A 23,825-nucleotide genomic window follows, 5' to 3' on the forward strand; every position below is an offset into this window, starting at 1 on the left:
CGTCGCCCGTAGTTTTTTGGGCTATAGGCAGGTATACCAAACCAGCGCAGTTTGGTATCCAATATGCAGCGTAAGGACTTACGTGGCGAAAATGGAGAAAACTTACTCCATTTTCACCTTGCCACAAAAAGCAGCCGTAAGAAGCCTTACGCTGACTATTGGAGCCCCGTAACTCCCTAAACTGGCTGCTAAAATAAACCTAACACCTAACGCATGCGCAATGTCTATCTCCCTGTCAACCGCGATCTTCTAAAATAAACCTAACACCTAACGCATGCGCAATGTCTATCTCCCTGTCAACCGCGATCTTCTAAAATAAACCTAACACCTAACGCATGCGCAATGTCTATCTACCTGTCAACCGCGATCCCCCCCCCCCGAAATCCCTAATAAAGTTATTAACCCCTAAACCGCCGCTCCCAGACCCCGCCGCCATCTACATAAACTAACCCCCTACTGTGAGCCCCTAAAACCGCCGCCATCTACCTTATCTATCCCCTAATTAGAACCCCTTACACCGCTGTCATCTACCTTATCTATCCCCTAATCTGACCCCTTACACCGCCGCCACCTATATAAAAATTATTAACCCCTAATCTAATCCCCCTATACCGCCGCCAGCTATATTAATATTATTTACCCCTAATGTAAGCCACTTACACCGCCGCCATCTCTATTAAAATGATTAACCCCTTATTTAATCTACCTACCCCGCCGCCAGCTATATTATCTATATTAACCCTAAGTATATTATAGTTAATATAGGTATTACATTATATATATTAACTATATTAACCCTAATTATATTAGGGTTAATATAGTTAATATAGTTACTATAGTATTTATATTAACTATATTAACTCTATCTAACCCTAACACCCCTTAACTAAATTTATATTAATTTAATCTAAATCATTTATAAACTAAAATGTTCCTATTTAAATCTAAATACTTACCTATAAAATAAACCCTAAGATAGCTACAATATAATTAATAATTACATTGTAGCTATGTTAGGGTTAATATTTATTTTACAGGTAAATTGTTAATTATTTTAACTAGGTATAATAGCTATTAAATAGTTAATAACTATTTAATATCTACCTAGTTAAAATAATTACCCAATTACCTGTAAAATAAATCCTAACCTAAGTTACAAATACACCTACACTATCAATAAATTAAATAAACTACAAACATCTATCTAAAAATACAATTAAATTAACTAAACTAAATTACAAAAAAAACAAACACTAAATTACAAAAAAAAAAAAAAAGATTACAAGATTTTTAAGCTAATTACACCTATTCTAAGCCCCCTAATAATATAATAAACCCCCAAAATAAAAAAAATTCCCTGCCCTATTCTAAATTAAACAAATTTCAAAGCTCTTTACCTTACCAGCCCTTAAAAGGGCCTTTTGTGGGGCATGCCCCAAAGAATTCAGCTCTTTTGCATACAAATACAATACCCCCCCCATTACAACCCACCACCCACATACCCCTATTCTAAAACCACCCAAACCCCCCTTAAAAAAGCCTAACACTACCCCCCTGAAGATCTCCCTACCTTGTCTTCACCACACCGGGCCGAACTCCTGATCCGATCCGGGCGATGTCTTCCTCCAAGCGGCAAAGAAGAATTCTTCCTCCGGCGATGTCTTCCTCCAAGCGGCAAAGAAGAATTCTTCCTCCGGCGACGTCTTCCTCCAAGCGGCAGCAAAGTCTTCATTCTTCCGGCAGCATCTTCAATCTTCTTTCTTCGCTCCGCCGCCGCGGAGCATCCATCCCGGCCGACTACTGAACTACGAATGAGGTACCTTTAAATGACGTCATCCAAGATGGCGTCCGCCGAATTTCCGATTGGCTGATAGGATTCTATCAGCCAATCGGAATTAAGTTAGAAAAATCTGATTGGCTGATTGAATCAGCCAATCAGATTCAAGTTCAATCCGATTGGCTGATCCAATCAGCCAATCAGATTGAGCTCGCATTCTATTGGCTGATCGGAACAGCCAATAGAATGCAAGCTCAATCTGATTGGCTGATTGGATCAGCCAATCGGATTGAACTTGAATCTGATTGGCTGATTCAATCAGCCAATCAGATTTTTCTAACTTAATTCCGATTGGCTGATAGAATCCTATCAGCCAATCGGAATTCGGCGGACGCCATCTTGGATGACGTCATTTAAAGGTACCTCATTCGTAGTTCAGTAGTCGGCCGGGATGGATGCTCCGCGGCGGCGGAGCGAAGAAAGAAGATTGAAGATGCCGCCGGAAGAATGAAGACTTTGCTGCCGCTTGGAGGAAGACGTCGCCGGAGGAAGAATTCTTCTTTGCCGCTTGGAGGAAGACATCGCCGGAGGAAGAATTCTTCTTTGCCGCTTGGAGGAAGACATCGCCCGGATCGGATCAGGAGTTCGGCCCGGTGTGGTGAAGACAAGGTAGGGAGATCTTCAGGGGGGTAGTGTTAGGCTTTTTTAAGGGGGGTTTGGGTGGTTTTAGAATAGGGGTATGTGGGTGGTGGGTTGTAATGGGGGGGTATTGTATTTGTATGCAAAAGAGCTGAATTCTTTGGGGCATGCCCCACAAAAGGCCCTTTTAAGGGCTGGTAAGGTAAAGAGCTTTGAAATTTGTTTAATTTAGAATAGGGCAGGGAATTTTTTTTATTTTGGGGGTTTATTATTTTATTAGGGGGCTTAGAATAGGTGTAATTAGCTTAAAAATCTTGTAATCTTTTTTTTTTTTGTAATTTAGTGTTTGTTTTTTTTGTAATTTAGTTTAGTTAATTTAATTGTATTTTTAGATAGATGTTTGTAGTTTATTTAATTTATTGATAGTGTAGGTGTATTTGTAACTTAGGTTAGGATTTATTTTACAGGTAATTGGGTAATTATTTTAACTAGGTAGATATTAAATAGTTATTAACTATTTAATAGCTATTATACCTAGTTAAAATAATTAACAATTTACCTGTAAAATAAATATTAACCCTAACATAGCTACAATGTAATTATTAATTATATTGTAGCTATCTTAGGGTTTATTTTATAGGTAAGTATTTAGATTTAAATAGGAACATTTTAGTTTATAAATGAATTAGATTAATTTAATATAAATTTAGTTAGGGGTGTTAAGGTTAGATAGAGTTAATATAGTTAATATAAATACTATAGTAACTATATTAACCCTAATATAATTAGGGTTAATATAGTTAATATATATAATGTAATACCTATATTAACTATAATATACTTAGGGTTAATATAGATAATATAGCTGGCGGCGGGGTAGGTAGATTAAATTAGGGGTTAATCATTTTAATAGAGATGGCGGCGGTGTAAGGGGCTTACATTAGGGGTTAATAATTTTAATATAGATGGCGGCGGTGTTAGGGGCTCACTTTAGGGGGTTATAGATATAATATAGCTGGCGGCGGGGTACGGGAGCGACGGTTTAGGGGTTAATAACTTTATTAGGTTGCGGCGGGGTACGGGAGCGGCGGTTTAGGGGTTAATAGCTTTTTTATTGTTAGGATAGTGAGGGGGGATAGCGGATAGAGGGTTAGACGTGTCGGGCTTTGTTAGGGAGGCGTGTTAGACTTGTCGGGCTATGTTAGGGAGGCGTGTTAGACAGTGCGGGTGTTTTAGACTTTAGTCAGGTTTTATAGGCGCCGGCAGTTTCTAACGTGCCGCAAGTCACTGGCGACGCCAGAAATTTGTACTTGCGCAGATTTCTGGACATCGCTGGTTTGTCAGACTTACGGCACGTTAGCATCTGACGGCGACTTATATAGGATAGCTCGAGTTGCGAGCTGAAACTGTGGGCGACGCCGGTTCCCTCGCTTGTGCCGCAAACTGCGATCTATATCGGATCGCGCCCAAAATGTAAAATAAAAAAAAAATCGTTTTTTAACAGTAAAGAATATACATAACACAAATGTAGTAAAAACGTTTTCCATCTTAGAAATCTTCACTGCTGTAATTCTCCCTGATCGGTTACACTGAACTGCTCTACTTCTTGGCTGCTGCTGTTGCAGTCTTCACTCTATCTTTATGCTGTAATAAGGTCTGGAGTGAGTTTTTGCCTAAGTGGATGGAACATGGGTTTTAAAAAACATATATTCAATTTTAAATTACCTCTTTTAGGTGAAACATAGTAAAATGTTGACTACAGTGTCCCTATTACTTAAAATTAAAGGGACAGTAAACGTAAAAAATAATGTTACATAATTCTGCACTATGGAGTGACACCTTAGGAAAAAAAGATTTGCAAGATTTTAGCCCCAAAAAGTTATACTTACCTAGCTTTCCTCGCCAGCCTCTTCTGATCCGGTCTTCTTTTGAAAAGAGGACTGTCCATTTAAATTGGCTAAACTGTAGCAAACTTTAACTGCAAAAAAAGCTACAATTTAAGTATAACTGTAAGTATATATATATATTGTTGTTGGTTTTTCTAATTAAAGCAGCAGACTAATGAAAAGTAAATAAATGTGGCAAAACATTTTGGGTTAGATTACAAGTGGAGTGCAGAGTGTCTTTTGCACAACCTCACACAAATAATAGCGCACAATTTGGTATTACACGTGGATGGTTGCATTTTTTAGTCAAAACATCTTAATGCATTCAAAACTTTTTTTAGTGCGCCCTAAAATATTACTGCTCTAATTAATTAGAGTGTAAAGGGACAGTGAACACCATGTAACTAGAAGACAGTTCAGTAGTGTTGCTATAGAATAACATATCAGCCAAGTCTAAAAGTTTATAAAAAAAAATTAAAGGGACACTGAACCCATTTTTTCTTTCGTGATTCAGATAGAGCATGCAATTTTAAGCAACTTTCTAATTTACTCCTATTATCAATTTTTCTTTGTTCTCTTGGTATCTTTATTATTTTATTAAAAATAAGGCATCTAAGCTATTTTTGTGGTTCAGTACCCTGGACAGCACTTGTTTATTGATGGGTACATTTATCCACCTATCAGCAAGAACAACCCAGGTTGTTCACCAATAATGGGCCGGCATCTAAACTTACATTCTTGCTTTTCAAATAAAGATACAAAGAGAATGAAGAAAATTTGATAATAGGAGTAAATTAGAAAGTTGCTTAAAATGGCATGTTCTATCCGAATCACGGAAGAAAAAAATTTGGGTTCAGTGTCCCTTTAACATCGTTTTTACTGCAGTTATTTTTTAATAGCCAAACTCCACCCACCATTTGACTTATTTGGTGAGCAGACAACAAGGCTAATCACAGTCATAAAGTTAGTATAAGGTACTCTGTTTTGCAGTTGGTATCAGTTAAAGCCAATAAGGAACATATATATATAAAACAGAGTTTGCATTGAGAAGTCAGCAGGGTGCTTTTCATGTTCCGAGAATAAGAAATAACTAAATTACATGAAAGAGGGGCAATATAGATAAGGAAATACCCTGAAAAGTTGTTTTATTACACATAACTAAACATTTATATAAAAATCTCAAGGTGCATTTTTGCAGCACATACATGCAATATATTAAATATGTGATCAATGAATAATTTAATATCATTTTGATTCATTTTATAATTCACAGTTTTGTTCTGTGCCACTACGCCACTTGCTTTATTTCTCCATCCCCTAGTGCAGAAGTTATTAAACCTGTCCTCTGGCCTCCCTAACATGCCAGATTTGCAGTATTACCTTGGTTGACAGCAGGTTAACAACCATGTTTAATAATCAGCTGATTATTTCACCTGTGCTCCAGTTCAGATATTCTGAAAATCTGTCCTGAGGACAGGTTTGAAAACTCCTGTTCTAGATGGACCTACTGTAGTATTTTCTTTTCCCCCTCAAATTAGGCATCAGATACTGGAGCCAATCAGATGCCACCTAGCCTGATTCATTATTAATCATGGGAGTAAGCTTCTCTGGGGTGCTCATATAGTGAAACAGCACATGTGCCCAGCACTTTAGTTTCACTCAAAGCAAAATGCACCTAGTTGCACAGCTCGCATTATTTATATAAATAAGCCTTTAAGGCCTTCTGCCTTACTAAGAATATTCTGTGTAATGAAAAGGTATATGATGAGTCCTTCTTGTAAAATATCTATTCTGAATGGATAAAATATGTTTTAGTTTGTTTATGTATTCTGTCTGGAAACTGGGGATGTATTTACTTTTCTTTCCTAAGATATGGTGAGTCCAAGGCTTGAGTAATTACCGTTGGGAATATCACTCCTGGCCAGCAGGAGGAGGCAAAGAGCACCACAGTTAAACTGCTAAGTATCACTCCCTTACCCACAACCCCCAGTCATTCTCTTTGCCTTTGGTGCATGGAGGAGATGAAGTTTAGGTGTCTGAAGAAAAATGTTGATTTCATCTACAAGCAAGTTTTGGGGTATAGCCGTATTCCACATCATTCCTTGCAGTAGGTAGTGGTGGCTTTAAAGCAGTTAGGAACTTGTAAAGAGGTACTTACTGCATTTTCCTAACAATTGCTGCCCTAGTTTAGAAAGCCAGAGTTGGCTACTCTGTTCTTTCTTTTTCAAAGGTCTCTGTGCAGAACTGTGTCTTCTCATACCTTGTAACTGTCTACATGCCAAACAGCGGAGCAGGTAAGTGCATTTTCTTCCAGTTGGGGAGACCATGCACTTAACAAATTAAAAGACACTGCTTTTTTATTGGGACATAGATAATCCTCTTTATGGGTTACACTGGGGCATGAAGCAGGCACTGTAGCATGCGTGAGACTAGCATTTAAACTCTTTTAAAAAGAATGGGTAAAATGTTTTTATTAGGCTTTATTTTCAGACACATATTTACTTGATATAACAATTGAAGTTTAAACTGAAAGTAAGGCTGACTTTTCTATTTTAGCAGCTTATTGATTTCCCCTTTGCTTTAAAATAAAACAATGCAACATTTTAAACTGTCCGGTTTGAAAAATCGGTTATTTCTGGTACTCAGTGTACCGGGAAGCTATTTTTAGTGCCTCTCTGTGTCGCAGCAGTAATTTGAGCTCGGCAGTTGCGGTCACATGACCGTTTTTACTTCATAACGTTTCTGAGGAAAACGCTTGTTTTTCTCCATTTCTTGGTGATCCGGTCTTAATTGTTAGCGGTAAGGCACCTCAGTAATTGAGGTGTGGGGTTGACTGAGGGGTATTTTAGAAGTTTATTTGATGTTTATTAAATGTTTTTTTCTTATCTTTTCTCACATAATTTTAGCTGGGGATCGATCCTAATGTGGGATAAAATAAAAAGTGTATTTTTTTCCTTAGCTTACTTTAATTGAACATTAAAATCTTTGAAACTTCTCTGTACAAGTTTATTTACTGTTATGTCTGATATAGAGCAAGAGCCTACTCTCATGAATTCATGCTTGTTATGTTTAGATGCACAAATTGCAGCTCTTATGTAATTTTGTTTTTTATGTGTCAAGAAAACCTTGCAAAATAAAGGTAACATTTTTTAACCTAATGTCTCTCAAGATGATGCTGTTAAAATAATACCTCAGCTTTCTCATGCTATGTCCCAAGCCGCAATGGCTTCACATGCAGTGCCCTGCAGTTCCTCTATAACTCCTAGTGGAGTTTATTTAAAATCAGAAATTGCTGCCCAGGTATCTTTAGCAGTATCTGCGGCATTAGCTGCCATTCCCAGATTACAGGGAAAACGCAAGAGGAAATCTAGAAATTTAGAAAGTAAGGTGCCTGTCCTCCGTTCTGCTTCCCAAGTTGCCCTTTCTCATAAGTCTGATGAGGAAGATACATCAGGACTTTCTGAGGGTGAAATCTCAGACTCGGACGGTATAATTCCTTCTTCTGAGACTGAGGTGGTATCCTTCAGATTTAAGCTTGAACGCCTTTGTGTATTGTTAAAGGAGGTTTTAGCTACTTTAGATGACTCCGATACCCCTGTCGTTGTCACTCGTAAGAAATCTAGAAAACTTAAAAGTTTCTTTGATGAACCTTCCACTTCTGTGGTTTTTCCTGTGCTGGACTGTGCTAGGGAGATTATCTAACAGGAATGGGAGAAACCAGGGGTGTTTTTTTCCCCCGTCTCCCATTTTTTAGAAAATGTTTCCTGTTGAGGACTCCATTAAAGACCCTTGGTATACTGTACCCAAAGTTGAAGGGGCCATTTCCACTCTGGCTAAGAGAACCACTATTCCTATTGAGGATAGCTGCTCTTTTAAGGATCAAATGGACAAGAAGCTGGAGGCTTATTTGAAAAAGATTTATATTCATTAAGGTCTCCAATGGCAACCTGCGGTGTGTATTGCCATCGTGACTAGTGAGTAATCTTATTGGTTTGCTGCATTGTCTGATTCTCTTCAAGTAGAGACTTCCTTGGATGAAATTCAGGATTGGATTAAAGCTCTTAAGTTGGCCAATTCCTTTATTGCAGATGCCATTTTACTGGTTGTTTGACTAGGAGCTAAAACTTCTAGTTTCGCTGTCCTAGCCCACAGGGCGTTATGGTTGAAATCCTGGTCTGTGGAAGTTTCCTCTAAAGTCAAGCTTCTGGTGATTCCTTACAAGGGCAAAACCTTGCTTTGACCCGGTTTGGTAGAAATTATCTCTGGTATTACAGGGGAAAAAGGGTCTTTTCTACCTCAAGATAAGAAGAATAGGCCTAAATGACGTCAGAGTAATTTTCGTTCCTTTCGTAACTTCAGAGGAAAGCCTTCCCCTTCTTCTTCCAAGCAGGAACAATCCAAGTCTTTTTGGAAACCCAATTAGTCTTGTAACAAGCGGAAACAATCAAATAAACTTGCAGCTGATTCCAAATCAGCATGAAGGGTTTGCCCCCGATCCGGGATCGCATCAGGTGGAGGGGCAGACTTTCTCAGTTCTCTAAAGCCTGGATATGAGATGTCACAGATCCCTGGACTGTGGACATAGTATCCCAGGGTTACAAATTGGAATTCAAGACTTTTCCTCCCAGAGGCAGATTCCTTCTATCAAGATTATTTGCAGACCAGATAAAGAGAGAGGCGTTCTTGAAATGTATACAACATCTTTCCTCCATGGGAGTAATAGTTCCAGTTCCAGTGCAGGAACAGGGTCTTGGGTTCTACTCCAACCTATTTGTGGTTCCCACAAAAGAGGGAACTTTCCATCCCATTCTAGACTTGAAGTGTCTAAACAAGTTTCTCTAAGTTCCATCCTACAAGAAGGAGACTATACACTCCATTCTTCCTTTAGTACAAGAGGGTCAGTTCATGACAACCAAAGACCTAAAGGATGCGTATCTTCATGTTCCTATTCACAGGGACCATCACAGATTCCTAAGATTGCCTTTCTGGACAAACATTTCCAGTTTGTGGCCCTTCCATTTGGTCTAGCCATAGCTCCCAGATTTTTTTCAAAGGTTCTGGGTTTTTTTTTGGCAGTGGCAGCCTACCTGGACGACATATCAGTTCAGACGCCATCTTTTCAACAAGCAAAATCTCACTCAGAGATATTGTTGTCTTTTCTTCGTTCCCACGGATGGAATGTGAATCTGGAAAAAAGCTCCCTTTTCCCCTGCTACAAAAACAAAATTGTTTCCTCTTGCCTCTCTCTTCAGGCTACTGCTCATCCTTCAGTGGCTCAATGTATGGAGGTAATCGATCTGATGGTGGCTTCCACGGACATCATTCCTTTTGCTCGATTCCATTTGAGAGCTCTCCAGTTGCTCATGCTCAGACAATGGAATGGCGACCATGTGGATCTATCTCAGAGAATAGAGTTAGATCAGTCGTCTGGGATTATCTCCCGTGGTGGATTTCTCAGGAACATCTGTCTCAGGGCACATGCTTTCCGAGACCTTCCTGGGTGATCGTGACCACGGACGCCAGCCTGCTGGGCTGGAGAGCAGTCTGGAACTCGTTAAAAGCTCAGGGCCTTTAGACTCGGGAGGAGTCTGCTCTTCCCATCAACATCTTGGAGTTGAGGGCGATGAACAATGTTCTATTGGCTTGGCCTCAGTTGTCCTCAGCCCAGTTTATCAGGTTCCAGTCAGACATCATAACCTCTGAGAGGAACTCGGAGTTCCTTAGCCATGAAGGAGGTTACTCGGATTCTTCAGTGGGCAGAGACCCAAAATTGAGCCGTTGCATTCCATAGACATTAAGTTGTTATCTTGGAAGGTTTTGTTTCTTGTTGCTATCTCTTCTGCTCGAAGAGTCTCGGAACTCTCAGCTCTGCAGTGTGATTACCCTTATCTTATTTTTCATGCCGATAAGGCAGTTCTTCTAAGTTAGGTTTCCTTCCTAAGGTTGTTTCTAATAGAAATATCAATCAGGAAATTGCTGTTCCCTTTCTGTGTCCTAATATCCTTCTTCCAAAGAACGTTTGTTACATAATTTGGATGTTGTACGTGCTCTTAAATTCTACTTACAGGCGACTAAAGATTTTTGCTAGTCCTCTGCCCTCATTGTCTGTTTCTCTGGGAAATGTAAAGGTCAAAAAGCTACTGCTACTACTCTTTCTTTTTGGTTACAAAGTATAATTTGTATGGCTTATGAGACTGCTGGACAGCAGCCTCCTGAGAGAGCTGTTTCCTCTTCTTGGGCTTTCAAAAATGAAGCTTCTGTGGAACAAATTTGCAAGGCTGCAACTTGGTCTTCTCTACATACTTTTTCCAAATTTGATACTTTTGCCTCGGCTGAGGCTGCTTTTGGGAGAAAGGTTCTTCAAGCGGTGGTGCCTTCTGTTTAGGACTGCCTGTCTTGTCCCTCCCTATTTATCCGTGTCCTCTAGCTTGGGTATTGGCTCCCAACAGTAATTACTCAAGCCGTGGACTCACCATATCTTAGGAAAGAAAAACAAAATTTATGCTTACCTGATAAATGTATTTCTTTCCGGATATGGTAAATCCACGTTCCCACCCTTTATTTTAAAACAGTTGTTCTTTTGACTATAACCTCAGGCACCTCTACACCTTGTGTTACTCCTTTTTCTCCATTTCCCTTTGGTCGAATGACTGGGGGTTGTGGGTAAGGAAGTGATACTTAGCAGTTTAACTGTGGTGCTCTTTGCCTCCTCTTGCTGGCCAGGAGTGATATTCCCAACAGTAATTACTCAAGCCGTTTTTACTATTCCATAACTCTTTAAAAACATTTTAATTTAGTCAATAACATTTATCTACCTTAATATCAAATATGATAACGCACTGTTTATTTATATAAAATGCATATACTATATATATATATATATATATATATATATATATATATATATATATATATATTATATATATTATTTTTTTGCATAAGTAGAAGCTAAAAACAAATAGTTGTTCATTTGTATCCATTTTACAGAGCAATCCAAGATTCACTCAATTAACCCTTTCGTGACAGGGTTAAAGTGTCTACATCGGAACACCTGTTCCGATGTAGACAAATTGAAATTATTGGATCGCATCTGGGGGGCGTCCCTACAACCCTAGGAACGCCCTCCAGACCGCGATCAAGTCCTTGAAGCACAGAAGGCTTCAGGACAGCCGTTTGTTATGACGTTCTATTCCGTCATAACGGCTTTAAAGCCCAGTATAAATATGATGGAATAGAACGGCATAACGGCGTTAAAAGGTTAAACAATTCAGAGAATATACTAATGTACAAAAATGACATGATTCGTTAGTGCATGTAAATTTTTTCATTCCTGTGCACAATATGGATGGTGATTGGCAGGTTGTACAATTGCCGCTCCTGGCTGGCTCACCACAGTGTTTTGGTCAGGCACTGCAATGCTTGTAGCTCCAAACCATAATTTCACCTGTGTATTTAAAAGTTATTTAACATATTAAGAAACTATTTTATATTACCTATATCTGGTTGTTCTTTTTTAAAGTTTATGCCAGATTATGGTAACTAACGTGTGTTAACACCATTTTGTTCACAATATACAGGTTCAGTGGGGACGGCTGGAAGGATCTGCAACCAAACCTCAAGAGGAATGGATAGCTGTGAGGTTCTGTGCTGTGGGAGAGGATATGACACAGCTCGCATAACCAAACTGGTGAAATGTGAATGCAAATTCCATTGGTGCTGTGCGGTGCGCTGCAAGGACTGCCTAGAAACTGTGGACGTGCACACGTGCAAATCGCCCAAAGGTGCCACGTGGAAAGACAAAACATGATAAGATAACATTAAAGCACTCTGGACCAGAATCCCTGCAGTACCTGAAAAATAATCTTCTTCATGGCATTTATTAAGGATTAGTAAATCACAATAGAGTCAGATAATATTAAATTATAATAATTTATGAGTGAAGTGGAGTTATATATATATATATATATAAATATATATTTGTGTGATTGTTAAGAAACATATTTACAATAATATTCTGTGATAATACTGAGCAATATTGCATGTATGTGCTGCAAAATAACTATCAATATACCAAAGCAAACGTGTCACCATTTAACCAATAGGTTCTGTATATAGAACTGTAAGTGTATACCAAAGCCATATTTTATACATTCTTCTTTATAGCAATATGCTGCCTAATACGTCCTGTCAGGGGCATACAACATAGAAACCACTAGGCCCAAGTGCAAAAGGAGCCACTACAAAATTGTTTTAAGTGTGTGTTTTTTTGTCCTATACATATATGTATATAAGGAAAAATAAATCTTATAGCAGAAATAATGGGAACCAAACAAATGTGACATTAGCAAGAAAAATCAAACTGTTGAATAAATTGATAATTGAACATACAGTCTTTGTGTCATTAAATAGTTAAAGGAACAGTAAACTCCATAAGATTTTTTTTCCCCAACCAGCTTTATTTAAAACAAACAAACAAAAAACAAACATATAACCAACACACCTTGAGAAATTTTTAGAAAATGTTTAGTTATGCATAACTTTGCAATATGTTTTCATTATTTATTATGTGCCTTTTTCATGTAATTTAATTTGGAAAATTGTGTATATTCTAATTCTCAAAAATAACTACAAAAACAGGGGGCACTCAGATAGTTTTCTATATATGTGTGATTCATCCGTGCTAACAGTCCCAAATAATTAATTGCCACTAGAAAATATAGAGTTCTATATATTACTATAAGAACCAAAGAAGGACAAGGTTGCACTGGATGTCGCTTAAACCAAACGTTTATTAAAGAGGTGGTAAAGACACCGGGTCTGCCTTTACAATTATAAAATATTATATACCAGATAAAAAGTGAGCCAGATGAATGACCTCCACAATATAAATACAATACAAAATCCCCCCCTACATGCTAGCATGAGCTGAGCCGGCAACCTGACAGTCCATAGAATACTCCGGACACATAGTGTAAAAACACTCTCCGGTGTTGTGTATAGACATATACCGTTCCTGTACTCTCCTTCAATCCGGGCGCTAAAGTGTATTCACACTCTCCAGTAACAGGGTATACGTCCGGTCTTGTGTATGTGACATAGGACTATTTAAGGAACTTCCAGCCAAGCAACATATACTGTATGAACATAGCATTAAGGGTTTCTACTTTACACTGCACGGCTTACCTTCACTTGACTGATACAAAGAGAGAGTGCCATACGGCTACAGATTACCTCCGTGCTTCTGTGATGCTGCAATGCAGATACCAGTGTGGGACTTCACTTGCTAACCTCGGTATGCAGGTACAGACAGAGCTGCTCCACCATGTTGGCGTTCTCCACGCTGTAAAGTTATAATCCACACATTATGGGCTTCTGGGCTGGGCTTGAGGCTTCGTCAGATGTATGATGATACCACACTCCGTGGTGCTTAAATACTTATTCTGTTACAATGTTAACCATCCCTTGTTACTTTGTCTTAAAGGGACATTACGCCATTTAGTTTCCTTTATCTGGTATTCCATGTTAAGTATATGTATATACAATATAAAGACACAGTGGGGTTGACACCAATCATGGACAAATTGTTAGTGTATAATGATAGCAGCATAATAATATACAACACATCTTAAAATAAACACACATATGGGTCCTGTACATGCAAAACGCCGCATATGACGTATTCCATAGTATTCATATAAAATACTTAACATTGTTAATATTACACTTAAAGATTCACAAAAAGCAGGCATATACAATTTTTTCAATAAGGCCAAGAGGGGACAATGTATTAAGTCTGTACATCCAACGTGACTCATGCTGGAGTAATATTTGATCAATATTGCCTCCCCTCCTTCTAGGCCTAACATGTTCAATTCCTAGCACAATTGTGTAAAATAAGAATTATGGAGCATTTGGAAATGTCTAGCGACCAGACTATCCTGATCATTCTGTCCCACAAATGGGCTAGATAGGTTTGAATTTTTGAAAGATCTTAACTTATATGCTAGCAAAATTATCCTTAAAAAGATATGGGGAAATAAATCTGGCAAGGATGAAGTTGGGTACACCCAAGATGCTGTAGCTATTAACAATCTGGTGTCTTTGTTAGAGGAACAGGAGGAACATACTGGTGAAACTAGCTACCCAAAACAGACTAATTTTAAACCATCCTCTAATTATATGCCCCAATTATCTCTTTCACCCAGTGTACATACATTTGTAAGGTGTGTAGAACAAGATGTAGGGAACATAGGTATAACGGATATAGTAGTGATAATCTATCTAGTCATGAAAAAAGGGCTCTTAAATATCTAATGGGTAAGCTTGATCAAGTGGATTATATGTAGGAAGTCCTAAGACAACTTCATGTAAAAGAACAATATGAAGAGGTCTCTAGACTCATGTATGAAAGATCATTTGATGAGCTCTTAACATGTTAAATAGTGTGAGAGAACAGGGAAATATAACCAAAAAAGAATTTGATTTTCTTGTCAATCCACATCCTATTGTACCCACATTTTACAGCATACTTAAATTGCACAAAAGCATTAAGAAACCCCCGGGACGTCCCATTGTGTCTGGCATGGGTGGACCTACTGAACGGATCAGTAGATACAGTATATTGATTTCTATCTACGACCCTTCTTGACAGAATTATCCTTGTATGTGCAGGATACAGGGGACGTCCTGAGGAGACTGGATAAAGTTAAAATTGACCCAGATATGCTTCTACTCACGTTGGATGTGAAGCCATTGTATTCCTCCTTTCCACATAAGGTGGGTTTGGAAGCAGCAAAGAACTTTCTCTTGTTGCGTGGAGAGGAATATGGAGACAACACCAACCTAGTACTTAGGCTTTTAGAATTTGTATTGACAAATAACATATTCATGTTTGATGGTAGGTACTACAGACAGCTGCGAGGCACAGCAATGGGTGCGGCATGTGCCCCTACCTATGCCTGTTTACATCTGTGTGTATGGGAAACAGTAGATGTTTTCCAAGGTTTAGACCAATGGGTGGAGGCGCATGTGGCCCTATGGCTGCGTTTTGTGGATGATATTCTGGTACTTTGGAAAGGTGATGCTGAGTCTGCGGGTAAATTCGTAGATAAGTTTAATAGCAACAATAGGAATCTATACTTGACGTATCAGATAAGTGACAAGGAAGCTACTTTACTTGATTTGAAATTAAGCGTAAACAATGGCAGGTTACAGACCAAAGTCTATCACAAAGATACAGCAACTAATAGCTTGTTACACGCATCTAGTCACCACCCAAAAGCCCTTAAAAATGGGATACCAGTAGGACAGTTTTTAAGATTAAAAAGGTGTTGCTCTATTGAAAAGGATTTTGAAGAGCAGGCAGCTGAAATGGCTAAAAGGTTCTTACAAAGAGGCTATTCAAGAAGACAGAAACGTAAAGGCTGGACTAGGGCCAGACACACACCGAGAAGTCAGCTTTTGTATAAAAACAGTGATTCACAGGCTTCTGAGAACCAGTTTTGCCTAATCACAAGATATAATGCCCACTGGAATAAACTCAGTGGCATACTTAATAAACACTGGCATATTCTGTCCAGCGATATCTCAGGGGCTAAGTAGATTTCGGAATATCCTTAATGACTGCTAAAAGTGTCAGAGATAGATTAGTGCACAGTGAATTTCAAAAGGAGATTCCCAAAAATTGGTTAACTAAATCTCAAGTTGTAAAAGGCTGTCAACCTTGTGGTCATTGTGTTTATTGCAAATGTATTGTAAAATCATCTAATTTCTGTGTTCAGTATTCAGACAAAATTTACCATATAAATGAAAATATTGTGTGTAATACCAAGAATGTGATTTATATGTTACATTGCTCGTGTCCAAAATTTAACATTGGAAAAACGACACGGGAATTGAAAGACAGAGTTAGGGAGCATAGGGACAGCATAAAGGACAATGATCAGGATACTCCGGTCGCTAGACATTTCCAAATGCTCCATAACTCTGATTTTACACAATTGAAAGTGCTAGGAATTGAACATGTTAGGCCTAGAAGGAGGGGAGGCAATATTGATCAAATATTACTCCAGCATGAGTCACGTTGGATGTACAGACTTAATACATTGTCCCCTCTTGGCCTCAATGAAAAAATTGAATATGCCTGTTTTTTGTGAATCTTTAAGTGTAATATTAACAATGTTAAGTATTTTATATTATTTAATACTATGGAATACGTCATATGCGGCGTTTTGCATGTACAGGACCCATATGTGTATTTATTTTAAGATGTCTTGTATATTATTATGCTGCTATCATTATACACTAACAATTTGTCCACGATTGGTGTCAACCCCACTGTGCCTTTATATTGTATGTACATATACTTAACATGGAATACCAGATAAAGGAAATGTAATGTCCCTTTAAGACAAAGTAACAAGTGGTTGGTTAACATTGTAACAGAATAAGTATTTAAGCACCACGGAGTGTGGTATCATCATACATCTGACAAAGCCTCAAGACCAGCCCAGAAGTGGGAGGGGTGAAACGCGTAATGTGTGGATTATAACTTTACAGTGTAGAGAACGCCAACATGGTGGAGCAGCTCTGTCTGTACCTGCTTACAAAGTTCATGCATACCGAGATTAGCAAGTGAAGTCCCACACTGGCATCTGCATTGCGGCATCACAGAAGCACGGAGGTAATCTGTAGCCGTATGGCACTCTCTCTTTGTATCAGTCAAGTGAAGGTCGTGCTCATTAGCATAAAGTAACATAAATAAACGGCATAAATTAGCAACTTAAAGGGATACTAAACCCAATTTTTTTTATTTCATGATTCAGAAAGAGCATGCAATTTTAAGTAACTTTTTAATTTATTCTTATTATCAATTTTTCTTTGTTCTCTTGCTATCTTTATTTAAAAAGCAGGAATGTAAAGCTTAGGAGCCAACCCATTTTAGGTTCAGCACCCTGGATAGCACTTTCTTATTGCTGGCTACATTTAGCAAACCAATAAGCAAGCATTACAGAGGTTCTGCACCACAAATGGACTGTCTCTTAAGCTTTACATTCCTGCTTTTAAATAAAAATAGCAAGAGAACGAAGAAAAATTGATAACAGGAGTAAGTTAGAAAGTTGTTTAAAATTGCATGCTCTATCAGAATCATTAAAGAAAAATGTGGGTTTAGTGTCCCTTTAATCTACTAGGATTCATTTTAAATACTCATTGGTTTACAATTCCAATTAAAAGAAGTTTCAAAATGATATCTTTAGTTATATTTATGCTTCATTTTCATTGTTGACCTGAAAAATACCAGCTGTGGGCTTATTTCCATTAAGCCGCAATTAGGTTTGCGAGAGGTTGCAAACTGATAAATATGCTGTCGTAAGCAATTTCGTTTATTGACTGCTTCCGATGGTGCGTTATACCTCAATATCGTCAGCCAGGGTTCGGCTACCAAAAATAGTATTGTGTCCCATAGAAAGTATTAGAAGCCGGTAAGTGATAACTTATTACAGGTTTCCAGTGAAAGCGCAAACTTTTAATACACTGGCGGAGGCTTTTGATACATTGAGAAAAATTACAAACAGCTCAACTAGGTGTAAAAGAGAAAAAAAATTGCTTTTTTTTTAATTAATATTTTTTGATTGAGGTAACAGTCCCAATACATCGAGAAATAGTAAGGTACAAGCCTTAATTCAGACTTCATTGAAAAAGAGGACAAGCACAGTGTCCTATTTCACAAACATATAGACCATAGAACTTAAAACATAAAAAAAGCAAGCTTTATACATAATGAGAGAAATGTATATGTACAGGTAGGATCATGGCTATTGTACTTAAATACTGAATCTCATTTTTAATTTTAAGCATAAAGTTACAGATTATTATCTTGACCCCAATGAAAAAGAAAAAGAAGAAGAAAAAAAGAAAAGAATGGACCACTTTTGGATCCAAACCAATATTGTAGAAAGGTAATATAGGGGTGTTGGAAGAGGGAGATCAGGGAATTGTAACTGGAAATCATCTAATAATTGTATAGGGAGCCTGGAACGAACAAACTATTATTGGTGAATGATATACTTAGCTCTTTGCAATAATAATTTCAAAGTGCATCTGCACGGATATAACTAAACTGTTATTGAATATGAGGGTAGAATCTTTATGGCGTGATGTTGAGGGAGTGCCCCATGTCAGGTTTATGTTATGGTATGAAATTATCTGTATATATATATATATGATACTATTTGGAGAGGGTAGTGATAAAGGGGGAATTTTAACATAAATCTCTGGAGTATGTTGCGAAGGCAGATATAATTGAGATTATCCCTGTGCAAAGGGTATATTGGTGGCTACGCCTGCTCTTAGTTTTGAATATGAGTAAGAACTATGCATTTAGACCATACTTTATTCCTACCCCCTGCAGCTCCGGCCGCAAGCCGCATGAAGGGTGCCCAGACATTAATAAGGCAGATGCATTTGCTCATCTAAATTATATATACAGGACATTAAATAGGGGATAGTGTGAGAGTATATACTGGCATTGTGACAGTCAGTGTCTTTAAAACTGTTCCCAAGAGAAACAATTAGAGAATTGATATAGATATCCAGTAAAGCCTAACAACATATAAATATGGAGCTCAAATCAAACTCATATATAGTAAAATAACTCGAACAAAGCTATAGGTGGCACTAGGAATATGTTATGAGTATACCTTCAACCTCATCAACCAATAATAATATACTTTCAATGTGATGAGATAGCTATATGTATCAGGCAGACATAGTGAGGCATATGAACGGTATGCTCTGCACACCTTGGTCAACATCGGATGCAGATCTATCAAATAGCTTACAAATTTGAAAAATTGATTGTTGATATATTAACTCAGAAGAAACTACAGTAGATATAGTAAGGAAGTATCCGTATTGGCCAAACTGCGATGCACATTCAATAACTGTATGAAACACAACCCAATCATCAAACTAAACAGTATATCGCCCCCCAAAACTTTGCTTTTTGAGACCTATTTCCCATTGAAATGTAAAAAAAACTTGCAAACAATGCAAGTGTTTCAATGTAGAAATAAATTGTAATATGTAATATTTATTGTTGTCCCATGTATAGGAATAGTTGCACTTATTTTTTACAGAATTCAAATTAGACCTATGCCTAAGGCAGCAATACATATCACATATATTAATAAAGTGGAAAATATAATTGTAATAAAAAAAAAAAAAAAGTATTTGCTTATAGTTAAAAAAGATGTATTATAAATAAGTGTATCTTTGTATTTGTTTCTCTGTAGAGGTGATTACAGGTAGGGAGCATAGACGTTAAACGTAAATTTGATAGTGTAATGTCGGGTTACCATTGCAACTAATTGATTTTCAAGAAATCTGACATGGGATGGAAGTGTTAACGCAATGTTAACTTACACCTTCACGAAAAGAGTGACTACACGCAATGCACAAAATATTTTTATTGAAACCTGGTGCTAAAATGGAGCCGTAAACTACTTTTAGCTGCCGGCAACTTACGGCTTCATGGGAGCGAGCCCTGTGTCGGAAAACACCGGCTGCTAGGTGGCAGGGGCGAAACTACAGGGGGTGCAGAGTACGCAACTGCGACTGGGCCCCTGAGGGTGGGGGCCCAGCTTAAATTTATTTTTTCTTTTCAATAAAAAACGTTGACCTGCCACTGCCTGCACTGATATCATGTGAGTGTGACATGATGCTTTACTAGTGTCTCTGACTACAGGGGTTAGTGTTTCTGTTTTACCCATTGGTGTTGATGTGTGTGTTTGTGGAACCAGCAAATTACAGACCATGTTACTACAGCATGGGGGGGGCAGGGGGTAAACAGTGTCACTATACAGTACCACTATATACAGTTAGGGTTGCCACCTCAGCCATGTTTTCCTGGACACTTATGAGTTACACATGCTGCAGGGTGTGCAGGGAGGAGCATGTATTGTGTTTCTGGACAGCACTATTCATATTCCTCCCTGCACACCCTGCAGCATGTGTAACTTATAAGTGTTCTGTATTTTAAGGGACAGGTGGCAACCCTAATATACAGTACAGGGGGGCTGGATCATGTCACTGACTACTGAGGTCACTTTATAAAGTACTGGGGTGGGTAGGGTCAGGCCAGCCATCTCATCGGCAGATTACAGACTGTGTCACTAACTCACTATATACAGTACTGATGGGTTAAACAGTGTCACTATATACAGTAATAGGGGGTCAGACCATCTCACAGACTGTGGGCACAGGGTACCTCCTTTTGCAGATATGTATTCTGATTCACATTTTTTTTCTGTGTTAATTGTAAAAAAAAAAAAAAGATATGTATCAAATTCACCTTTTTTGGGTGGGGTAGGGAGGGCCTTCTTAGATTCTTGCACCTGGGCCCTATGGTTTCTAGTTACGCCTCTGTTAGGTGGTAGCCCTATTGTAAAACAGATTAAAGTACGGATTGACTCCTCTAAATAAGGAAAATGGTTTATGGACTTTGGCTACTGAAAAATAATAAGAGTAAGAAGGATGTTAATTTGTTGTAAAAATGTTTAGACTTGGCCCTTATCCCTTTAAGAGACATTAGACTCCAACATTTTTAAGCACATAAAGTGTGAAACAATTAAATATATAAAAAATGTAATAAAAAAAAATCTGAGCTATTATACTTGTACATCCGTACTTAAGCATATGACCTGTAAGGTGACCCTAGGGACGCTGCATACAAGCACAACTGAAAACAAGGCTAAACATGAATCCCAGGCATGAAGCTTCATTCTTGAAAGCCCAATATGTGGCAACTGATCTTGTAGAATGAGCTGTAATTCTCTGAAGCGGAGACTGACCAGCATCCAAATAAGCTTTGTGAATTGAAAGCCTCAACCATGATGCTAATGAAACGACCGAGGCTTTGTGACCTTTTCTAGAACCGGAGAAAAGAACAAACAGACTGGAAGTCTGTCTGAAATCCTTAGTAGGATCTATATAGTATTTCAAAGCTCTAACACTATCCAAAGAGTGTAAAGATCGTTCAGTAGCATTCTTAGGATTAAGACACAAAGAACGTACAATAATTTCCATATTAATGTTATTAGAATCAACAACCTTAGGTAAAAATTAAAGAAGATAAGGAGACTCAAAAGAGAGAGCAGATATTTCAGAGACTCTTCTAGCAGAAAAGATAGCCAAGAGAAAAAACACTTTCCAAGAAAGTAGTTTAATGTCCAAAGAATGCATAGGCTCAAAGGAAGGAGCCTTTAGAATCTTCAATACCAGATTAAGACTCCAGGTAGGAGAAATAGGTTTAATGACATGTTTAATTTGAATTAAAGCCTGAACAAAACAGTGAATCAAGAAGGTTAGCAATCTTTCTGTAAAACAAAACAGAGATAGCAGAGATTTGTCTTTTCAAAGTTTTGGCAGACAAACCTTTATCCAAACCATCTTGAAAAAACTGAAGAATCCTAGAAATTTGAAAAGAATGCCAGGAGTAGTCATTAGAAGAACACCATTTTCAAACTTTATGGTAGATCTTCCTTGAAACAGGCTTGCAGGCCGGAATCATATTGTTAATCACAGAGTCGGAGAAACCTCTATGACTGGGAAAACTAAAAGTTCAATTTCCATGCCACTAACTTTTAAGACTTTAAGGCCCCTATTTAAGAAAGTCTGGCGGACCTGATCCGACAGTGCGGATCAGGTCCGCCAGACCTCGCTGAATACAGAGAGCAATACGCTCTCCGTATTCAGCATTGCACCAGCAGCTCACAAGAGCTGCTGGTGCAACGCCGCCCCCTGCAGACTCGCGGCCAATCGGTCGCCAGCAGGAAGGTGTCAATCAACCCAATCGTACTCGATTGGGTTGAATTTCGGTGATATCTGTCCGCCTGTTCTGAGCAGGCGGACAGGTTATGGAGCAGCTGTCTTTAGACCGCTGCTTCATAACTGGTGTTTCTGGCGAGCCTGCAGGCTCGCCAGAAACACAGGGCCTCAAGCTCCCTCCGGAGCTTGATAGGCCCCTAAGTCTGGATGGAAGAAAGGACCTAAAGGTAGAAGTTCTGGTCTTAGAGGAAGAGTCCAAGGCAGGCAAGAGGACAAACTAATTAGATCTGCGTACCAAATCCTGTGAGGCCAGCTGAGGCTATCAGGATTAACAAACACTGTTCCCTTTTTATCTTTGAAATCACTCTGGGAAGTAAGATCAGAGGGGGGAATAGATAAGCTGACATGTAAGTAAATGCTAGAGTGTCTAAAGCTTCCGACAGAAGGTCCCTGGTTCTCGTAAGATACCTGGGAATTTTCTTGTTCAAACAAGAGGCCATCAGATCTATTTCTGGTAGGCCCCAAAGTAGTACAATCTGATTAAATACATCTTGATGAAGAAACCATTCTCCCGGATTTAAGGTCTGACGACTGAGGTAATCTGCCTCCCAGTTTTTTACACCTGGGATGTGAATTGCAGAAATGAGGCAGGCGTTGGTTTCTGCCCAAGAGAGGATTCAGGATACCTCTGTCATGGCTAGGGAACTGTGCGTTCCCTCTTGGTGATTGACATAAGCTACTGCTGTGATATTGTCTGTGTGGAAACGGAGATAAGATTCCTTTTTCAATAGAGGCCAGGCCTGAAGGGTTCTGAAGAGAGCACAGAGGTCTAATACATTGATCGGTAACCTCATTTTGTGAGGTTTCCAGACTCCTTGTGCTGTTAGAGACCCTTATACAGCTCCCCAACCTGTAAGACTTGCATCTGTCGTGATCACAGACCAGGTTGGTTGTGCAAAGGAAGACCCTTGAAATATAAAGTGGTGGTTTAACCACCAATTAAGAGAATGTTGTGTATTGGGATCTACGAATATCAGTTGTGATATTCCAGTATAATCCCTGCACCATTGGTGTTGCATGCAAAGTTGGAGGGGTCTCATACGAGCAAAAGGGATTGTGTCCGATGCTGCAATCATGAGGCTGAGTACCTCCATGTACATAGCCACTGAAGGGAATGATAGGGATTGAAGGTTTTGACAAGCTGAAACTAAATTTAGTTGTCTCTTTTCTGTTAAAGTGTCAAGGACACTCAATCTATCTGGAAACCTAAAAAGGTGAACTTTGTCTGAGGAATCAAGGAAATCTTAGGTAAATTGATCCTCCAAACATGTTTTTGCAGAAACAACAGCAGTTAGGTTGTATGAGATTCTGCTAAAAAAGAAAATAGAGCTAGTACCAAGATATCGTCCAAATAAGGAAACACTGCAATACCCCGCTCTCTGATTACAGATAGAAGGGCACCGAGCACCTTTGTAAAAATTATTGGAGCTGTTGCTAGGCCAAATGGAAGAGCAACAAATTAGTAAAGTTTTTCTAAAAAAGGAGCACCTCAGAAATTGATGGTGTTCTGGGTGTATAGGGATGTGAAGATATGCACCCTTTAAGTCTATTCTGGACATAAAGTGACCTTGCTGAATAGTCCTTATAGTGTCCATTTTGAAAGTTGGGACCTTCACAAATCTGTTTAGGGTTTTTAG

The 23,825-nt window shown here is 38.6% G+C and overlaps 1 protein-coding gene across 1 annotated transcript in view; it reads left to right on the forward strand.

The window, feature by feature from the left end:
• The window catches only part of WNT2 (Wnt family member 2), a 211,256-nt gene extending 199,147 nt beyond the window's left edge, over positions 1–12,109 (forward strand). Inside the window, 1 exon segment of the mRNA XM_053719772.1 lies at positions 11,880–12,109. Coding sequence (XP_053575747.1) covers positions 11,880–12,109 — 230 coding nt within the window.
• Positions 12,110–23,825: the final 11,716 nt, after the last annotated feature.

Source organism: Bombina bombina, chromosome 6 (genome assembly GCF_027579735.1).
Source record: "Bombina bombina isolate aBomBom1 chromosome 6, aBomBom1.pri, whole genome shotgun sequence".
NCBI classification, from domain to species: Eukaryota; Metazoa; Chordata; class Amphibia; order Anura; family Bombinatoridae; genus Bombina; species Bombina bombina.